At 44.9% G+C, this 21,158-nt stretch overlaps 2 protein-coding genes and 1 pseudogene across 9 annotated transcripts in view; 1 reads left to right on the forward strand and 2 right to left on the reverse strand.

The window, feature by feature from the left end:
- Positions 1,897 to 6,000, reverse strand: LOC100737946 (annotated as a pseudogene).
- LOC110255270 (translation initiation factor IF-2-like) lies at positions 1,897 to 7,435 on the reverse strand. 3 transcript variants are annotated; one of them, XM_021101889.1, is made up of 2 exons: positions 6,221 to 7,435; positions 1,897 to 6,026 (listed from the first exon to the last, which is right to left on the reverse strand). In XM_021101889.1, exon 1 carries the CDS (start codon positions 7,409 to 7,411, stop codon positions 6,830 to 6,832), a length of 582 nt encoding a protein of 193 aa, XP_020957548.1. In that variant the 5' UTR covers positions 7,412 to 7,435; the 3' UTR covers positions 1,897 to 6,026; positions 6,221 to 6,829. The 3 variants fall into 3 exon arrangements, with proteins under 3 accessions (XP_020957548.1, XP_020957547.1, XP_020957545.1); XM_021101888.1 differs by having other exon boundaries at positions 1,897 to 6,100; XM_021101886.1 differs by having other exon boundaries at positions 1,897 to 2,872; positions 5,929 to 7,435.
- Positions 7,362 to 21,158, forward strand: part of HNRNPD (heterogeneous nuclear ribonucleoprotein D) — an 18,142-nt gene continuing 4,345 nt past the window's right edge. For 2 of the 6 annotated variants that reach the window (XM_021101880.1, XM_021101883.1), the window contains exons 1-4: positions 7,390 to 7,946; positions 9,755 to 9,811; positions 19,662 to 19,830; positions 20,434 to 20,595. In XM_021101880.1, coding sequence (XP_020957539.1) covers positions 7,714 to 7,946; positions 9,755 to 9,811; positions 19,662 to 19,830; positions 20,434 to 20,595 — 621 coding nt within the window. In that variant the 5' untranslated portion in view covers positions 7,390 to 7,713. Of the gene's footprint in view, positions 7,947 to 9,754; positions 9,812 to 19,661; positions 19,831 to 20,433; positions 20,596 to 21,158 lie in introns of all 6 variants that reach the window. The other 4 variants (XM_021101884.1, XM_021101881.1, XM_021101885.1 and 1 more) reach the window with 4 other exon arrangements.

A 21,158-nucleotide genomic window follows, 5' to 3' on the forward strand; every position in this document is an offset into this window, starting at 1 on the left:
TTCCGCCGTCCCCGTGCCCTCACTTCCCTTGTTGTCATAGTGCTGCAGGGTTCTTGGTAGTACAGACTGATAATTAACATTTGCCACTGTCAGGAATACCATCGATTACTAATGCCGCTATCACTGGCAATGGGACCTTTAAATTTAATGGGATCAGAGTTACCTAGTGGCTCACAGGGTTAGGGATCTGCCACTGTCGCTGCTGCAGCTCGTGTTCAGTCCCTGGCCTGAGAGCTTCCACATGCCAGGAGAGTGGCCAAAAGCAAACAAACAAAAACTAACGGGCTCAGAGAACCAATTTCCATTCTTAAAGTTCTATGCCTCCTGAAAACCACTTCTTTTACCAAAACCTATGTGTAGTGAGGAACATAAGCCACTGCAATTATTCTGGAATAAAAAGATTTCATGCAGGAACCGAGGGTTACGTGAAAGTAGGAAAACTGGAGGAATGCAGGTCTGGGAGAGGCAGCTGAGGGTCACAGAACGTCACTAATGACAGACGCAGCGAAGCAAGTAAAGAAGCCAGAGCTTGGCGTTCCCGTCGTGGCGCAGCAGACACGAACCCGACTAGCAACCAAGAAGTCGTGGTTCGATCCCAGGCCTGTCAGTGGGTCAAGGACCTGGCGTTGCCGCGAGTTGTGGTGTGGGTCAAAGACGTGGCTTTGATCTGGTGTTGCTGTGGCTGTGGGGTAGGCCGGCAGGTGCAGCTCCGATTTGACCCCTTGGGGTGAGATCTGAGGAGCTGGAAGCTGCCACGACCTCCTGAGAATAAAGCTTCTTCTCTCTGCCTTTCCTGGGCACTGTGAGGATCTCTCATCGGCAAAGCTCTAACTTGGAACCATAAAGGGAGGGGAAATTTGGGAAATGCTTTCGGCTTCTCTGCAAAGCAGAGATGGTACACGTGGGCGGCAGTGATGCAAAGCTGACAACCAACAATTCAGCATGGTAGAATATTTTTGATTTTGAGAAATTAACTGGCTTAAATGATTAAGGCGAAGTATTGAATCATGTGACTAAATTTAGAGGTAGGGGGAGCTACAGTGGAATTGTTCTGGCGGCTCTAAGAGTGTGATCAGGACCTGGTATGCTGTCTTCCGAGTCTTGGTAACTCTCCATTGCTCTTTGATTCCTATCTTCATCGGCATCTTTTTGCTGCAAAACAGCTGCCAGTGGTTCCTTCAACTACATGCTTCTTGGCTTATGATCGACCAGTGGGTAGGAGGGCATTTCTTCCCTCAAATGGCCAAGAGAAATTCTCAAATGTGATGGGTCAGTTTAGGCTGTATGCCCTTGTCAACCCAAACAGTGTGACAGGTGAGTTCAGTCTGATTAGCTGACTGATGTTTGGGGGCTCCAACCCCAAATTCTATCAGAGTGGCCAAGATATCAAGGACATGAACCAGTTAAATAGAATAAGCCCCTCCTACTATGGCCAGAAGGACTGTTCATGTATTACTACTCTTATTGGCATTTTTTTTTTTTTTTTTTTTGGCTGCACCCAAGGCATGTGGAAATTCCCAGGCCAGGGATCAAATCTGAGCCAAAGCTTCGGCAATGCTGGATCCTTAACCAACTGCACCACAGCGGGAATTCCCAATTCTTGTTTTTATTTTATTTTTTTAAAAGAAGTAAGCCCGGAGTTCCCGTCGTGGCGCAGTGGTTAACGAATCCGACTAGGAACCATGAGGTTGCGGGTTCGGTCCCTGCCCTTGCTCAGTGGGTTAACGATCCGGCGTTGCCATGAGCTGTGGTGTAGGTTGCAGACGCAGCTCGGATCCCGAGTTGCTGTGGCTCTGGCATAGGCAGGTGGCTACAGCTCCGATTCAACCCCTAGCCTGGGAACCTCCATATGCCGCGGGAGCGGCCCAAAGAAATAGCAAAAAGACAAAAAAAAAAAAAAGGAGTAAGCCTTTATTTGTTCCACAAATAAAGCTGGCTGAGTTGGTTGCTCTTTGGTGATTAGTCAAAGGGACCAAATCCCATATCCTTGCCTGACTCTTCCTTTGCTTCAGCCTTGACTGGGGCTGTGGTGGCAGCAACAGGAGCAGCAGTGGTGGCAGTGGCCATGGGGTCAGCAGCCACAAATGCTGATGGATTAGCCAAGAATGCCTTGACTTTTTCAGCAAGGGGACGGTGTTACCTGTCTCCAGACAAAGCCAGGACCCATTTGTACCCAATGATGATAGAATGGGGTACAGATTCAACAGCTGGGTAGCCAATCTGCAGACACACGCTGGCAAGCTCTCGGATACCCTCCGGAGAATCCAGAGTCTCCTCTGTGACGTCAAGCACGTCAGGATGGTCGATGCTGCCGCAGTCAAACCCCTGCCGGATGATGAGCCCAAACGAGCTGGGGGAGAGGTTCAGGGTGTTCAGCAATGTGGCTCCGCTGGCTCCCACTCTGTCTCCGTCTTAATCAGCTGCACATCCCTCAGGATTTCGACGGTGCCCCTGGAGATTTCAGCGGTGATGCCTAAAGCCTGGAAGAAGGGGGTCTTCTCGGGCCCCAGACTCGTGTTCTGGGCGGGCACAGTGACTCTGCACAGGGCTATGGCACCAACACAGGTGGCAGTGGGCACCTTACTGGCCAGCAGGCTGTCTCTAATCTCAGTGAGGTCCTCCTTGGTGAATGCAAAGCCCACCCTCCCCTGGGATGTGAGGCAACTGTTTCTCCAGAGCGGCGCTGTCCGCAGGTGCCCTCGGATGGCCTCGCGCATCCTGGCGCTCCTGCCCATCCGCACCTCGTCTTCCTGCTGAGGGGCGTGCGGATGTGTCCACGTTGTCTGCTCCGGCAGTGAAGCATTTCGGATAATCATCCAGAAGTCAGATGACCTTAAGGAAGTAGCTGGACTCCCAGGTCATCCTGTCTGCCCTGGGAACCACAGCGGTGCATCAGGGATTGCCAGGCAGCGTTTAAAGACAATGTCACTTACACAAGGACAACCGGTGAGAGTGCTTGTTTTATCTTTAATGAGCCTTGCTGTCATCAGAGCATGTTTTCCTTTGCTGAAAATGTCATTCTAGGAGTTCCCGCTGTGGTGCAACAGGATCGGGGGCATCTCTGGAGCACAAGGATGCAGGTTCAATCCCTGGCTGGGCTCAGTGGGTTAAGGATCCTGCGTTGCTGCAGCTGCGGCACAGGTCGCAACTTCAGCTCAGCTCTGATCCCTAGCCCAGGAATGCCATGTGCCACGGGGTGGCCAAAAAGAGTCATTCTAGTAAAATAAAGTCATTAGACAACATATAAATCACACCTCATTTGGAGACTCTTATCAGAAGAAACCAACCATGATAGGCCTCGTGACAGTGGCTTTCTAGCATCTCTTCCTGATATCCTCTAAATCCACTATCCATACAACATCCAGAGTGGTCTGGATTATTAGAATCCAGATTATAATTATCTGGATTATTCTGGCCACTTAAGGTTTAAGTCAGGTTATATCTTTTCCCTCCCATCTTTTCTCATCCCATTTATAATAAAAGCAAAGTGCTAACTGCTGCTTACAAGGCGCTGGGTGACCTCATTTCTGGACACTTCTCAGGTATGACCTCTTACTTTTTTTGCCTTCCCTCTGTTCATCCACAGTGCCCTCGATCGCTCAGTGTCAAGCACCCTTCTGTCTTTGGCTCGTAGTCTTCCCTGAGCTGTGTATCCCTTCCTCCCTCACCTTCTTCGGGGCTCTACTCAAAAAGGCGCCTCCTTGAAGAGTCTTCTCGGACCTCTGTATCTAGAATAGCCTGTCAAGGACAATTACGAACCCCCTGACTTTTGCCAGGAGCACATGAGTGGGTGGAGGTGTCAATTACTGGGAAGAGGAAGACCGAGGCTGATTTGCAGGGAAGGTGAGTCGGACATCTAAAGCTTGAGATGCCTGCGGGACGTCCAAGTGCAGACGTTAAGCAGGCAGTTGGATACGTAGGTCTGGAGTGAAGTAACTATTTTCTTTCTTTCCTCTTTTTAGGGCTGCACCTGTAGCATATGGAAGTTCCCAGGCTAGGGGTAGAATTGGAGCTGTAGCTGCCAGCCTACACCACAGCCACAGCCACTCAGGATCTGAGTCGTGCCTGTGACCTACACCACAGCTCACGGCAATGCCAGATCCTTGACCCACTGATCGAGGCCAGGTATTGAACATGCAACCTCAGGGATACTGGTCTGATTCGTTTCTGCTTCACCACAGTGGGAACTCCTGTACCTTGTATAGGAAATGGGTTTTTATGGACAGTTTATTCTAGGTTGCTGAATGAAATGCATATTCCACTTAAAAAAATTTGAGCATAGATTTGCTTGCCCCATGTGTACAGTGCATTTAGCAGATTAAAACTGTGATCTTTTGACTTCTGTGTGTACATCTTGTCCCAGGTAAAAGTGATTCCAGTTTAAGCCTCAAATGAACTTTTTTTGCCTTTTATAAGTACTCTAGTTTTTTCTGCAGTTTTTGCTTCATAAATGCTGAATTTGAGAGTTCCCATTGTAGCTCAGGGGGTTAAGAACTCCACTAGAATCCATGAGGATGCGGATTCAATCCCTGGCCTTGAACAGTGGGTTAAGGATCTGGTGTTGCCATGAGCTGTGGTGTAGGTCGCAGATGTGGCTTGGATCTGGTGTTACTGCAAGCTGCATCGTAGGCTGCAGATGCAGCTTGGATCTGGCAGTGCTGTGGATGTGGTGTAGGCTGGCAGCTGCATGTCTCAAGTACCCGAGCTCAATTCAGTGAGGCTCTGGTACTTCAGTGTGTTATCTGAAACACACTGGGAATCTCCCAAAGCATGGACACTGAGGGGATATTACTTCCCTGCAGTGGTTTGGGCCAGTCTAATAAAGCACCAATATACAATCTTCAGCCACTTACACATTAAGTTCTTACACGTGTATATGGGATAAAAGTTTAGTTTTCTCCCTCTTAAGGATTTTCACAAATCAACAAGTGGTTTGAGCAAGTGTTTTTATGCCAGAGATGGAATAGGATGGTGGGAAGAGACTTTTAAGTCCTTGGAAGCGTATCTACTTGGCCAGAAAGATTCTAAACCCAGCAAGTTGCCATTAAATAATTCCATCAGCAATTAGCCTATGAGTGTCTATGTACGTGTGTGTGAGGCAGAAAGGAAACACAGAACAATTACCTTTACTCTCCAGGAAACCACGGTCTAGCAAATTGCACATTTACAATAACAGGAGTAAGGATAAAGGATGTGAGAATGAATAATTAATTCTGTCTCAGGCAGTGTGGGAAGGCTTCACAGAAGGAGGAACTTTGTCTTTTTTCTTAAGTAGTAACATTTCATTGGGGTCTTGAAGGATGAATATGAGTAGCTGAGTAATGTGAAGAGAACTAGGGTTGAAGTTAAGTGAGTTCCGAGAAGAATGCTGGGTGGATGCTGAGACAGAGGATGTAGAGATTTGGACTGTAACATGTCGGGTTATGAGTGATAAGGCATGCATATGCACATAACATATAGGAAAGGTGTTAGCTTTAAAATCACTCCTAGCTTTCCTGGAATTTTTAGTATAAACTCCAAGAAGTCCATGAGCCACTGGGCTACGTGTGAATTAAAATGAACCTTTTAGGGAAATGTGTTGCCGAAAGGCAGGCATGGGGATTTCCCTTGTGGTGCAAGTGGTTAAGGATCTGGCATTGTCACTGCAGCAGTTTGGGGAGCTACTGTGGCAAGGGTTCAATCCCTGGCCTGGGAACTTTCCTATGCCCTGCCCCACTTCCCCCCTAAAAAAGAGAAGCAACAACTACGTTTCTTAAAAAATAAACAATAACCACGTTTCTTTAAAAAACAAACAAAAAGCAGACTTGTCTAAAAGTGTCTCAAGAGCAAAAGAATCCTCTTTTGAACGCAAGAGATTCGAGGCACCCCCTTCAGGCGTTCTTTTTAGTTGTCTCTAAACTGGAGTATTTGGTAGAGCACAACACTCACTTTCTTCTTGGCTTCCACTTCGACAGATGGAGACACACCCGAAGTCGCCACCACGTGCTCTGAGGTACGCATCCTTGGCATTGCTTGTTTATGATTTCCTTAGAGGAATTCAGTACGATGGTCTTTTAAGACGTTTTCAGAATTTGATCTGCATTCTAGGGTTTTAATTATTCTGTAACACAAAGTCTCTAACTTAAGTAATTATAAAACATTAGACATTTTTAATCCTAGAGGTTTTGGGTAGCGTTAGTATCAATGCATTTAACTACATAATGAAAACCAAATATTTTACCTCTCCAGAGTCCTCTGCTGTATCTCGCACTAGTCTTCGTTTGCTCAGTGTCTGGGCACATGACGAAACAGGCGCAAAATCATCTCCTGACGAAAGAAGTGCCCCAAACCTTCATTTTCTTCTAGATGTGCGTGCAGGAAGCTGCCAGTCCCCGAGCCCGAATAACTCAGTTTCCAGCCAAGGCACTTGGGATTTCTAACAGGTCTGTTAAAGACGAACTTGACTGCTACCCCGCACAAGACGCCTGGCGGGTTTAACCAAAGCCGCCCAAACCCACAACGCCCCAAACCGAGCACCCTCGTAAAGACGATGCACACAACGCACAGACTGAAGACCATTACATTAACCGAACGCGCGCTTGATCTCACACACGTCCCCAAGGACGTGGCAGGTGTCGGGATCCTCCGAGTAAGCAGAGCAAGACAACCCCGTTTCTTAAAACACGCAAGGTGCCCGCTGCTTTCGACGAAAAACTTCAGGAGACGGGCAGGCAGGCACACATCCGACCCGGAGAACAAGCCGCGAAGGAGGCAGCCCTTCGGGCCGGCGGCTCCAGCCCGCCCGCCGGGGCTGGGGGGCGCGGCAGCGGCAGCCGCGGGCACCTCAATGTCACCCGGGCGCGGGCGGCTCCGGTGGCCGGAGGAGCTGCCGCAGGCCGTGCACGGGCGCGGCCGGCCCGGCGTCCCCGGAGCGGCGTGGGCCCGGCCGCCCCCTCGGGGTGGCCGCTCTCCTCCCGCGGACCCCGGCGCCCAGGGCCGCCGGCGGGGCGCCTCTCCTCCCTCGCCGAGTCCGCCGGCGCGCGGGCACGGCCGCCGCCCGCGAGGCGCCCCCACTCCGCTGCCCGCCGCCCCGCCTGCTGGAGCGGGCGGGCGGGCAGGCAGGGGTGGGGTGGGCGGGTGAGCGCCCCGGGAACCCTCGAGAGGCGAGGGCGGGGGAAGCGGCCCCTCTAGCTGCGCCTTGGAAACAGCGCCCCTTGTTCTCGATGGTCTCGGCGCGGCTCTCCCGGCGGACGCCACTTCCGGTTCCTTTTAAAGGCCCCACGCAGAGCGGCGCGGCGCGTGCGGAGAAGGTATGAAAGGCGGCGCGCGGGCGGGACCGAGGAGGAAGGGGAAAAACTGGCGGGGGGGCGGGGGTGCAAAGGGCGCGCTCGCGCGTCACGTGACCGGGACGCGCCGTTCTTCCGTCGGCCATTTTAGGTGGTCCGCGGCGGCGCCATTAAAGCGAGGAGGAGGCGAGAGGGGCCGCCGCTGTGTCTTATTCTTTTTTAGTGCAGCGGGCGAGAGCGGGCGTGCGCGCCGCGCGAGAGTGGGAGGCGAGGGGGGCAGGCCAGGGAGAGGCGCAGGAGCCTGTGCAGCCGCGCGCGCCGTCTCTGTCTTGTTGTGTGCCTCGCGCGGCGGAGCGGGCGCGCGGCGGCGGCGGGGATTACTTTGCTGCTAGTTTCGGCTCGCGGCGGCGGCGGGTGTCGTCTCGGCGGCGGCGGCGGCGGTAGCGCTATGTCGGAGGAGCAGTTCGGCGGGGACGGGGCGGCGGCGGCGGCGACGGCGGCGGTAGGCGGCTCGGCGGGCGAGCAGGAGGGAGCCATGGTGGCGGCGGCGCCGGGGGCAGCGGCGGCGGCGGGAAGCGGAGCCGGGACCGGGGGCGGAACCGCGGCTGCTGGCACGGAAGGGGGCAGCGCCGAGTCGGAGGGGGCGAAGATCGACGCCAGTAAGAACGAGGAGGACGAAGGGTGAGTAAGGGGCGGCCCGGGATAGTCAGGCCCAGCTCCCCTCCCCCTCCCCGTGCCCCGCCATTAGGCCTCGTTCCCGCCCGGCCCGCGCGCAGCCTCGGCGCCCCGCGCGCCCCTCTCCGCGCCGGACTCCCGGGCCCGCGTCCCCTGCCCCTGCCCGCGGGCCGCCCCCTCCCCCATCCCACACGTTTCCACCTTTAGCCGTCACCATGCCGCTCCCGGCCCGCCCTCCTCCCCTCCCTCGCCTCGGGTCTCCTCCCACTGGCGGAGCCGCCGGGATTTTTTCCCGCCCGCCGAGGGGTTACCTTTTTTCCGCTGCCGCTGTCTTCTCGCGTCCCCGTTTTCTGAAGTCCCGGGCAGGACGGCGCCGGCGGACACAAAAGCCTTTATGCCCGGGCGACTCAGGCTTATGGGGTTGCCCTCACCCCGGCCTCCCGGGACGGCGAGTATTTATCAACACACGCTTCGGGGAGCGTGTAGGCTGTCCGGCGGCGCTCCTCCCTCTCGGCTTCAGGCCGAGCGCCTCTGAGTCGCGGGCGCGAGTTCCTCCGCGGCCTCCGCGTTCCCTCCGCACCGGCTGGCGCGGCGGCTCGCCCCGCGGCCCCTGCGCTGCGGCCGCCGGACCCCCGGGCCTGGTGGAGGGCGCCCGCGGCTGCGGCCGTTCCGCTCCGCCGGCTTTCCTTAAGTTGCCCGGCGGCGGGGCCTGCCCGGGGCTCGAGCCGTTCCGGCTCCCGCCGGCCGGCTGCCCTCCCCCATCCCGCCGAGCGAACTCTCCCGCGCACCTTTTCCGCGCCCTCCGCTCTTGGAGTCCCCAGCTGTTCGTAGGTTGTACTCTTGCCTCATTTTTTCTGTGTAGTTTCCGTTTTTCACAACCCACCCCGTGCGCAGGGTCCTTTTCTTTGGTCTCTCCTGGTGCTCTCTTTCCCGCTCTCTTAACCCACTTAAGTTAAAGGAGGCCCGCCATCCTTTTTTCATAATGAACAAATCCTGTATTGTGCCATGGCCTTTTTTTTTTTTTTTTGCATATTAAACAGTAACTTTGCTTCTCCCAATTGGAATGCGAAGCATACATTATTTGAAGCTGCATAGTATTTATCAGAACGCAGCATTTGGGAGCCGGGAGCATAACACAGGGTTAGCAGGAGGGACTGAATCTAGGCTCTTGGTTGGGTTTTCTTTTCATTCCCGTTACTGATTGCTGATCTCGGGTCAACACTTCCATTACCTTTTGTAATTGGATGTGTGTGTGTGAAATTTTTTCCACGGTACCAAGGAGAAAGGTGTTGGTGGAAGGCAAAAGTAATGTCGCTTTAACCATTTAAATATTTCCTTTATTGGGAAAGAGCGTAAGAGTTGGAGGAGGGGGAGAGAAGCCCTTTGGAATGTAGGATTTAATAATCTCAGCCTAAGCAGACTCTTGTCAGGCTGTTTTGCCGATTGTGCTGGCTTTGGGAGAGTGCAGATGGGATGGGAAACGAGCTTTTTTCCCTTAGCTTCTCCTGAATCATGTATAGCTTAATTTAAGAAAGGGATTATGTTAAATATTTGAAACTTAAGCCTTTAACATTTTGGGTTTTGTTTTCTGAATTCTGTTCTTTGGACAGAGGCACCAAAATGATTAATTGTATAATTTGCTGTTTGGGGCAGGTTTTCTGTTAGTTCTGAGTTTTCAAATCTGAAAGCAGCTCCCTTTGTAGTTATCTACTATTGAACTGAAGTGTAAATGAATTAAAGTTTTTAACCCTAACAATGTCAAAAACTAAAACTAGAATTTTGATTGGTTGCTGTACCGGTTGTTAATTCCCTAGCCATTCAAACTCCTCCCCACGACACACTGAAGCAGCGACGGCACAGCGGGAAGAATGGTAAAACTTTTAAATTTTATTTCTGTATTATAAAGGTTTTCAGTAGTCATAACATGCAGAGGCTGTGTATTGGTTAGTTGCCCATTGATCCCCAGGAAATTCTAGACTTAAATAGTATAGTAGGATATTTTGTACCTGGGATATAAAACCTTTTTAGGCATCATGTGTGATCTTTGGGCAAAATTGATGCCATTACGTGGATTTTGATCTGTGGTAATGCATGTAATTGTGGTTTGGCCAATTAAAGCTTAATATAGTTAGTACTGATACTTTTTATATTTGGGCAAGAAAAAATATTACTATTAAATTTGATTTTCTTGAGACAAATTTTTGTTGTAATTCTAAGTTTAATGCTATATGTGAAGGTTATTTGATACTGTGTTGTGTGTTTAAAATGTCTTGCATGTTATACTGAAATATTCTGGAGATGTCAACAGCAAACCAATTTTTAAAGTAGTGTTGTGTATATGTATGCAGAACTGAAGTTTTTATCACCAACCATATTTGTAAATAGAACTTTTAATAAAAATTGCGTTATGTACTGTTAGAGGCACACTGATGTGACTTTCCACTACAGCTTAAATCAGATTTTTAAATTTTTAGTGTGATTTGGCTGGAATGTTAATTACAGTTGGTTGGTTGACATGTATTCACAATTGCATGGCTTTTTGGAAGGCTGGCAGATTGAGTATTCTTTTTATCTCTCCCTTTCTCTTTTCCTAAATGTCAGTATTTCTGTCTTTAGGATTATATTTGAGTTTTTCCAGGAGTTTGTATCCACAACTACTCCAGTTGAGAGGGCCAGTAACTTGCACATAGTTGACTCATGTCTGTACAAACTCCGTTGTGTTTTAAGAGCCCAGTTGGGATAACATTTAACTCTTGTTATATTCTTTCACCGAAATCTGTCTGGTTTTATATTGGAGATAAAGCAGAGTGGAAACAGTAGGCAAAAGAGAACGAACAAAAACCTGGGGCTATAGTTTAACATGCAGAATAAAAGTTTTTTGATAGATATTATTTTATTTGGCACTGTGATAGTTGAATTTCCCTTGTAAGTAATAGTGGCAAACTAAACTTTACTGTTGATTATATGTTTCAAATCTTAGATAAGCAGTTATTTTTAGTAGTTTGAAAGAACCGTAAGCTTAGGTTTGAAGGTTTCTGTTTTGACTGTTATAATTACATATGCTGTGCTATCTGAGACTGTAACTTTACAAGTTTTTTGAGTGATCTTTTAGGAAAAATGGGACAATTAAATATTAGTGAACATTTTAGATTATGAAGCTCATTTTAAGTGAGTGTGAATTTAGCGAGTAATGTTTTTATTTTTAAAGTCTGGTATTTGATTTTGAAAAATTACTGCCCAGTTAGTCAGACTTAATCCTTTACAGATATTCTTTTCCTTTTTGAACGAAAAAACCTTAAGAACTTTAATTTTTTGGTGTCTGTGCACTTGTCGCCCTGTCTGTCATACTGTCTTCTCAGTATGACAGAGGGAAATTGGGCAGAAGTTTCATAATAGTCAGTGATGAGGTTAAGTCTGGTTACTAGATATAAGATCATTTAAATTTAACTACTTAAAACACGTTTCTGTGTGCGCTTTTTACTATTCTAACTTAATACTGGAGTAATTACAATTTCATTCTAATACTTAAAAAATGAGTTTGTTGTGGACAGGTTTTAATATAAGAATAGACAGCTATTTTGCAGACACATGCACATGCCTCTTATACCTTTAGTCGGGAGCAAAGGTTTTCCACAATTTATTATGGACCTTTGAGTAGAATGCCTTCCTGGGTTCATGTCGTTATAATCTTTCCAACTTTAACATCTCTAGTTTTGACTTAAAAGCAGTTGCACAGGGATTCCCCCTTTTGTTGTGGACTCATTATGTCCTCTATAGGGCAACAATTCTTTTAGGGTAGGTACTTTAAAATGACGTAGTGTCTGGCAAAATAATGCCTGCCATGTAGAAAGCTCCCTGGAGGCAGAGTTTTTAAACTCTCATGATCAGTGGGGAATATTGTGTTGGTTTTCAGACAGGCAGTTTTACAAGGTAGGTGCATGGACTTGCCTGCAGTGGATTAGGCCAGAAGCAGAATAGTCTCATTCGTTTATTAGCCAAAGTACAGCAGTGCTTTTCTAATAATAGGATGATTCATGTGGTCCTGTAACAGTAGTGTATAAACTCAAGTGTGATTCTTCCTGTTTGAGAATTTCGTGAGTTAATTGTGCTATAGCATGTCTTCTGTCTAACTTTTAAGAAATAGCTCTGCAGAACACATTTTTGTTTTAAATATGTGATTATAATCTATACCCTAGTGCTTTGGGGAAATTTTAAGCATTGTTTGCTTTGTAAAACAATTACTTTTAGATAAGGCAGTCTCATGCCTAATTTACTGGCCTTTGATTTAGTAAGTTGGATTTATTCTAGAGACCTTGAGTAGAGTAGATGGGTCTGAATTTTAGTATTCTTTGAAACTTTTGACAAGTTGCCAGGGTTAAAAATTGTAGAAACGGGGAGTTCCCGTTGTTGCACAGCGGAAATGAATCCGACTAGGAATCATGAGGTTGTGGGTTCAATCCCTGGCCTCCCTCAGTGTGTTAAGGATCCAGCAGGGCTGTGAGCTGTGGCGTAGGTTGCAGACGCGGCTTGGATCCTGTGTTGCTGTGGCGTAGGCCACTAGCCGTAGCTCCAATTCAATCCCTAGCCTGGGGAACTCCGCATGCTGAGGGTGTGGCCCTGAAAAGCGGGCGGTGGTGGTGGGGGGATTGTAGAAATGGATGCCCCCAGATCGGGAGATGATGAGCACATAAGGGAGGAATGCTAAATTCTGTTCATTTCAAATCCTTATCTGTCATGAAAGAGTCTAAAAATCAACTGACCTTTTGAGTTTGGAATTGAAGAATATCATTGAAGTTTTTCAGTGCTGTTTTTTTTTTTTGAGAGAAATACATTTGTGGCCCTTCTATACGTTTCGTGTATCCTTGCTGTGTATTTTTTTTTTTTTTTAACATTGCCTGGGTATTCTGTCATCTGTAAGGGTGCCCTAATAAAAGAAAGTTTTGAATTTATGTTGTGTGTGATTTATGGCCAACATGGAGGATGATTAGTTTTAGCCTTTAAGTAATATATGCCCCACTTGAAAACACTGAAAAAGGAGTAGAGTGACAACTTTTTTTCTATTCCAATTAAAGCTGTGCATCTCGAGTGTGTGCAGATGTCACAAATGGAGTGAAACAACTTCTGTTGAAGTTTTCTTTGACATTAGTTTTGCTTCAACGTTTTAGTAGGTAGGGCTCTGAACTGGATGCTCGAAGCGTGGGATCTGTTTCTGTTTACTTCACTTCCAACAGTGTGGTCTCAGGTAATATAATATGTTTGTTACTTGGTTTGCTGATCTATGTGTTGGAAGCAATGCTCGTCGCAGGAAGATTGACTACATAGCCTGCTTTCATAGCTTGGGTGTATTTATCCCGTGCCTTAATAGTTGATACTGCCAGTGGTTTACTCCTGTGGAGTAAAGGTAAGCACGTTTTAGTTTTCTGGAGTATTATATTGTACATTGGAGGTAGACATTTAAGACTGCTGGGGGTGGAGTGGGGAGACTCATATTACTGGCAGCGTTTGGCCAATAATCAAGGTGATCGTTTTAAGTATTGGGTCATGTTCTTTAAGCTCCTGCTTATTTATTTAGACTTGAAACTGCCACAAAGCCCAAACAGCCAGGAAATCCAGTGCCTGTCTCCCTACCCCCCCAAGCCTTCTAAGAAAGATAGATGAAAGAACTATCAGCCAATATACTCAGAGAGCAACCAACAGACAGTGTTGTGGAATGAATCTTCTGCAATTTTTCTCTTACTATTGTTAGAAAGTAGTGTTATTTTAAAGCACTGCAAGATTCCAAATTTCCATCAAAATTTTTTTCTGAGTTTAGTGTTGGGATTTAAATTGATTTCTAATAGAAAACTTGACAGAATTATGAGTGTGTAGTAATCTCAGTTAACCAGAACCTTAACCTCTAGGTTAAGGAAACCTCATTCCTTAACCTCTAGGTAGATGAGAGTTTACCTTCATGTTAATGTGAAAATAGAAGATGTCATTCCTGTGTGGAAATGAAATGAAGACAAGGGAAGAATTGGGGTTGAACATTGACAGTTTGTTCAAAAACTATCATGTTTAATCTATTAGTTATGGTTCAACTCAGCTTTTTTAGTCATTAGGTTAATTCAGAGTATGAAGAAATGAAATTAATGTATTAGAGGAATTACTCTTACTGAAAAGTTTATCAGGCTGTTTCCAAAGGTGTTTTTTATACAGATTCTAAAAAGACACCATGTGATAGTATCTACTTGCAAAACATAAACCCCTCCTTGCCATTTTACGTAATTACTGACCTAATTTTAAAGTAAATAATTTTAAGGAAAAATACTCCTTTCTTATCTCTTGGTGAGATTTCGTTATACTTACATTTCAGGATTTTAAAAGAATAATCATAATGATAAAATGCCAGAAATTCGTTGACGTGAGGGTTAGTGGTATTCTTGAGTAACACTCCTCTGAAAGGTGACAGTGATTGGCCGGTTATGTTACGTACTTATGTGTATCAGATTGACTTTCTGTTATGTTTTTAAACTGTCAGAATTTGTTATGAAGCCACATATAGAAGATCATGAGTTGTTGGGAAGTTTTGAAAAGTTTCGGAATACTTTTACAAAATTGGTGAAAAAAACGTAACAGCGTTTATCATTTTACCTTGAGTAAGGTGTTTCACAGTGAAGATTTGTTAGAAGCATCTTTTTTTTTAAATAAAAAATACTTCATGTTGACTTGGGGGTGTTAAGACTAGTGATCTCGGTAGTTCTTGTATCAGCCGGCACTGCCTCATCCGTATTGGCTTTGATACTTTGAAATTACTCCGTCTGTAGACTCCAGACCAGGTCATCAGTATGATTTTGGAACTAGGTTTTATTTAAGAGTCTTAGCCTAATGTCCAGTCTCTATGTTTTTTACATGGGATGTTCAAATTTTCTGGGTTAGAGTCTTTAGCATGAAAAATAATCCTAGGATCCACTGATCTAAAACTCATTCTAGCTTTTCTCCCTTAATATTGGAAGCTGCATTCAGCCCATGCAGATGAAGCAAAATTACTTTTGGCATTCCCATTGTGGCCCAGCGGTTAACAAACCCAACTAGTATCCATGAGGATGCTGGTCGATCGCTAGCCTCGCTCAGTGGGTTGAGGATCCACGGTTTCGTGAGCTGTGGTGTTGGTCGCAGATGTGGTTCACATCTGGAGTTGCCATGGCTGTGGTGTAGGCCAGCAGCTGCAGCTCCACTTCCTCCCCTAGCCCGGGAACTTCATATGCCACAGGTATGGGCCTAAAAAGCAAAACAAACAAGTAGTTTTTATTGAGCACTTAAAAAGTGTGTCGGACTGTGTTCTGTACCATTTAAATCTTTACTGCAGATGTATGAGGTAAGCTCTTAGTAAGTTCTAGAGGAAGGATTTATAAACCCCAGGTATTTTGGCTTACTGCCTCTACGTTTACTTTCTCTAGAAGAGAATGTCCCACAAAGCAGCCTAAATTCTCATTTATAAAGTTAGCTGCACTGAGCTATACACCTTTATGCTAGTCATGTAATATTATAGTATGGTGTAGTCTCAATAATCTGTAAAGGCAAGGATATTTCATTTGGCCAGTAGGTGTTTTAAACTGAGTATTGTATTGCCTTGGGGTGCTGAATAACTATAGGTAGGATTAAGAAACTTGGTCGATACTGTAAGTGAAATCTTTAATTGAAATTATTGATTGATTTACAAGTGAGGATTAAATTTTAGACTTGGGTTGCAGTATTAGGAGCCCATTTTTACTACTTAACCAAATCGTTTTAACTTGGCTGCTCAAGATTTTTCTAAAGTTCTAGCTCTACTTCATTGTAAAGTGTCTGCATATCTCTGCAGGGTGGAAGCTACCTGAAAGTCTTTGTATTCAAGGCAGCAAAGGTAATCTGGATGGACAATAGGTATTGTGCATTAAGTGAGATACAGTAATATAAAATATTCGAAGTTTAAATTGGTATCATCTTTTTTTTTTTTTGTCTGCACCCACAGCTTGCAGAAGTTCCTGGGCCAGGGAACGAACTCATGCTGCAGCAATGACCTGAGCCCCTGCAGTGACAATGCTGGATCCTTAACCTGATGAGCCACATGGGAACTTTGAAATTGCTGTCGTCTTATATATCAGCTCATAATTTGAGGGCTAGCACGTCAGAATGCTAATGCTGGTGTTTAGAGAGGCTCAAATAAGTTCTCATGTATACGGAATTAAGATAACAGACTTTTTTTTAAGGGTCACACCTGCAGCATATAGGAGTGGCCAGGCTAGGGGTGGAATCGGAGCTGCAGTTGCTGGCCTATGCCGCGGCTCATGGCAGCATCAGATCCTTTAACCCACTGAGCGAGGCCATGGATCAAACCTGCATCCTCATGGATACTGGCTGGGTTCATAACCCGCTGAGCCGCAGCAGGAACTCCCAAGACATTTTCTTTTGTGTTACACGTTTATGTCTTGGTGTCCCTACTGAATGAAATTGGGGTGGATTTTATGTGTTCCTTTAGTAAAAATGGAATGGATGCAGTTCATAGTATCCCTGCCTGTCCGGTTATCAGCTGTGCAGCACCATTCCTTATTAGAGCAGAAGAAAAAGTGCTTTGGGGCTGCCAGATTTAATGCATTTGTCTCAAAAAAAAAAAAAAAGAAAAAAGAAAAGAAAAGCCAGTTAGGCTTTTGCTCAGAGGCCGTCTTTTACTTTACCCCAAATTTGAAAAGTTTGAGTCCCAGGCACCTTCCTGCCGAATGGAAGGGGGAAGCATTTAACAGCAAAGGCTGTTTAACCTGACAAACAAAATGAACATGAGCCTGTCAGAGTCGCTAAGAAATAAGATACACTTCGGTGTTAAGTAGTTCTCTAGCTTGAGAAGACCCTGCGGACCCGCTGTGGTAGCACAGTGTGGTGAGTGGCCCATAGAGTGGTCAGCCATGGTTATCGTACTTGTTAAGAAGACAGAAGAGTGTGTGATAGGCTGTTGAAAATTCAGAATTTTATTCTAAGTACCGGAAGGTTAAGCACTTGGAGGGAGGTGAGGGAAGATAGGCAGTGTTTAAGGAAGGCGGATGTTCGGCTCCTCTTCTCTAAAGGTGCTGGATAGCTGAAATTCTCTGACATAGTTTTGCTCTAATTTTTTGAGAAACCGTAATTGTTCTATGGAATATGTATACATTATAGTTGGCTAGAACATTTAAAACTTTGAGTAAGTGGGATTTGATTGTCGGTGTAGGAAGGATAACCTCTGCAGTGACCTTTTAACTCTTAAGGTTGGCGCATTTAACAGTTCCTTCACTAAGAATTACGTAAAACCTGGAATGTTTCTTTAGAGAATACAGAAGGGGCTAGTTGGCGGATTAGTGTGCTTATCTAAATATTTAAGAAAACTGACTCCCAGTGTTGAAAAAAAGTTTGGGGCTTTGAATAATGGAACATGCCTCATTCTTGGTGTTACAATCAACTTATTCCTTTGCAACTGTTTGTTAGTTTTAAAATGAAGATACAACCCAATATATGAACATTGGTGAACTAAACCAGTTCTGTTTCATATCTGAGGAACAGACCAGACACACAATTTTTTTTGCCTTTCAGAAAGTTGGAGCTTTTTAAAATAAGGCTTTTGTTATTCTCTTCGGGTTGAAGTAATTTTAGATTGTTAAATCATTAATGGAAAATTTCTATAATCATAGAAGTGGTAATTTAATAAATTTCAATTTAATTGAAGTTTCTGTTCTAGAACTTTCCATGAATATCTGATCAAGAGGTCATTGCTTTGTCGTCATTTTTCTTTCTCATCTTTAAAATGAACAATGTCCTCTTCACTTTGAAAGAGTAATGTACTTGATGAAGGAAGTGCCCGGGATCTTTAGGTTAAAAATACTGTGCTTGTAACTTGGATATTATTTCACTACATGTGACAGAAATTGTAATTGAAAACACCTCAACTTTTCCCCCATGGAACTGACAATAAACATTAAAAATACCTATACAACATTTTCGGTGTTTTGTTATACACTCAATTTGATTATAAAATACAGAAAGTGTTAATAAAAGTTACTTTAATTTGAAGCATGGAAATTAAAAAGTTTTTTTTTATTTTTTTGTCTTTCTGCCATTTCTTGGGCCGCTCCCGCGGCATATGGAGGTTCTCAGGCTAGGGGTCCAATCGGAGCTGTAGCCGCCGGCCTACGCCAGAACCACAGCAACTCGGGATCCGAGCTGCATCTGCACCTACACCACAGCTCATGGCAACGCCGGATCCTTAACCCACTGAGCAAGGGCAGGGATCGAACCCGCAATCTCATGGTTCCTAGTTGGATTTGCCAACCACTGCGCCATGGCGGGAACTCCAAAGCATGGAAATTTTACTAGAAGTCCTGAATGTTAAGCACATAGATAGTCCGTCCAGCTCTAGAAGATAGGTACTTCACTGAGGAGGGAAGCACACTTTATGCCTAACGTAAGACTTCTTTTGCGTTAACTTTATCATGAGAAGTAAGAGCAATTCTGTGATAAAATGGTAGGATCAGTAACACCTCAGTTAATCTGGCATCTTTAGGTTAAGCCAGAAGCAAGATCTCACTCTAGGCATAGATTTGACCTCTTGGTGCCAGAATTGGCTTTAGTGGCAGTATCCTTAAAAGCCCACAAGATGGAGATGTTCCCGCTTGAAGTTCTTTCCGGAGCTGGACCTGAGCACCACATCCCATGGCCGCCCTTAGCCCTTCCACTGCAGTGATAAAGGTAGAAGTCGTTGACCAAGTGTGATTGTATTCTCGTGAAATTCTCACATAGCAAATTCTGACAGTTTACCCTTAAAATAACAATCTCCAGTCCTGTCTCTTTAAACGGTAGGAGGTACCTGTCAACTCTTTTGTGGGGGTGGGTAAAGGGGCAGATGTAAAAGGGAGTCACACAGCTGCCAGATTTGAGCTTTATGGCCTTTTGCTGTAGTAAAAATAAGATTTCACCGTAAATATTTTTGGAGGCACATGCATTTTTGATCTTAAACTGTTTTGGTGGTTTCTGCTTACCACCTATCGCTCAGCATTTTAAAGGTTCAAATATTTTATGCTGGTTAACTGAGGTTCTACTGTAAATAAGTCATCTAGGTTAATTAGTGGATTTTGCTTCAATGGATAATTCTTTTTGTTCATTAAATTGCTTATGTGATTACTTTTGTCTTTACTAAGAATTCTTAGCACATACAATGGAAAATTCCGAGTCTCACAATTAAGTTGTAAACCACGTTTTCCCGATGTGCTAAGAGTTTTGTTAGTGGGAGAACTGTTTAAAAAAGGAGCTTCAGCATAGACACATGCAGGTTGCTGTGCTTAATGGAGACTGCATAGCCTTTTTATAAGTTTAATGAAGATCTGGAAGAAAAGTCTGAAGCTGAAATTCTGTATTTTGTTGTTAACAGTATTTAACTTGCTTTAATTTAAGAAAGACTTAAATATACACTGTTTTTATTGGGGGATACATTTATCTTGTTGGCAAGTCAAAGGACCTAATCTGCCACTTGCTCACTATTTTGTAAATATGCAGGTGCAGTGGTGATGAACTTTCCAAAACTGGAATAGGGTGTTCTTGATATGTGGTCATGTAGGAAGAATGACATTTTAATACACTGCCCAGTAAACTGGTGCAGTTTGGAAAAGGTATTATTGATGTGTATACTTAAGGCAAAGTTTTTTTAAAAATTTAGCATTTTAATACTGCTTTTTGTCTTTACAGGAAAATGTTTATAGGAGGCCTTAGCTGGGACACTACAAAGAAAGATCTGAAGGACTACTTCTCCAAATTTGGTGAAGTCGTAGACTGCACTCTGAAGTTAGATCCTATCACAGGGCGATCAAGGGGGTTTGGCTTTGTGCTATTTAAAGAATCGGAGAGTGTAGATAAGGTAGAGTGCCACGTCTTCTCATCAGTTCATGTACAGTACGTGAAGAGCTTGATACAGTTAATCTGCCCGTTACTTGTGATTTCCCCTTCTGCAGTTTTACAAGGAAGAGAGGACAGCTCTCGCCAGTATGTTTTATGAAGGGAGAGTCAGATGGAAGAATTGTTTACTGAATATTTTGTGTGCCAGGCTCTACTAAGTTAAAATTAATTTTAAAAATACTGAGGTTTAAAAGATGCCTAATTAGAAGAATGTGCTCTGACAAGTTCACACATTTTGGAGTTTGCTAGGCAAGAAACTTTTGACCAAATCCTTTTACCTTTTAGTCTTAAAGGGAAGTAGCAGTCATGCTTACATTGCTGACAGGTGAAGGCATGATGGTTTTCTAGTAAGTGATTATCCCTTCTCATTCATACTGACCTTCAGGTTTAAACTAGTATGCATTAGCTGATGTCATATCACCACAATTTGACTGTTTGATTGTGAGCCAGTCAGCGTATGCCTGGTACTAGCTGTATTTATTTAACTATAATTATTTGCAAGTAAGTTAATAATCTCTGAACTTAAGGTATACATCTTTAAAATGAAAAACTTCAATTTCCTTAGGTCATGGATCAGAAAGAACATAAGTTGAATGGGAAGGTGATTGATCCTAAAAGGGCCAAAGCCATGAAAACAAAAGAGCCTGTTAAAAAAATTTTTGTTGGTGGCCTTTCTCCAGATACACCTGAAGAGAAAATAAGGGAGTACTTTGGTGGTTTTGGTGAGGTATGTGATAATATTTTGACCCAGTTTTTGTCAAAATTAGTGTGAATATTACAGTCACATTAAGGGCTTTTCACAGAGTTTTCCAAAGTTGTTTTGGATTTTGGACAGATGACGTGATTTGTTTGGAAACAGGATAGTATAAATACTTTAGGATCGGGTCTTTAAAGGCTGCATTTCTTAGTTTATTGAGGAACTGTTTTCTGCATAGCATCACTGGGCACAGGATATGCGGAGATGCAGGAGACATTCTTGGAGTTCTGGATTAGTTGAAGAAATTAAAAAAGAGGAGGAGGTCTAGATAAGATTAATTGAGATGTAGAAGAATGAACGGTTTGGTTGAGAACAGGAAAGAAAGGAACTAAGAAGAGAGGGTAGTGCCTTCTCAACCGAAGCACATGCACATGTGCAAATCTTACAAGGCTCATCGTAGACTGAGATGGTGGGATTCTTTTTATGACTCCGGGATTTAAATCTAAGAAGAGGAACGGCCTGTGGCCCCAGATATATATCCTTGGTTTGATTCAAACAGAATGTGGAGTGTATTTTGTTGTTAGTATTTAGGA

The sequence above is a fragment of the Sus scrofa genome, chromosome 8 (genome assembly GCF_000003025.6).
Source record: "Sus scrofa isolate TJ Tabasco breed Duroc chromosome 8, Sscrofa11.1, whole genome shotgun sequence".
NCBI classification, from domain to species: Eukaryota; Metazoa; Chordata; class Mammalia; order Artiodactyla; family Suidae; genus Sus; species Sus scrofa.

What these genes read in the sequence shown, in the direction of transcription:
- LOC110255270 (XM_021101889.1), bottom strand. Translation starts at nt 7,411, where the DNA reads ATGGCCGACGGAAGAACGGCGCGTCCCGGTCACGTGACGCGCGAGCGC.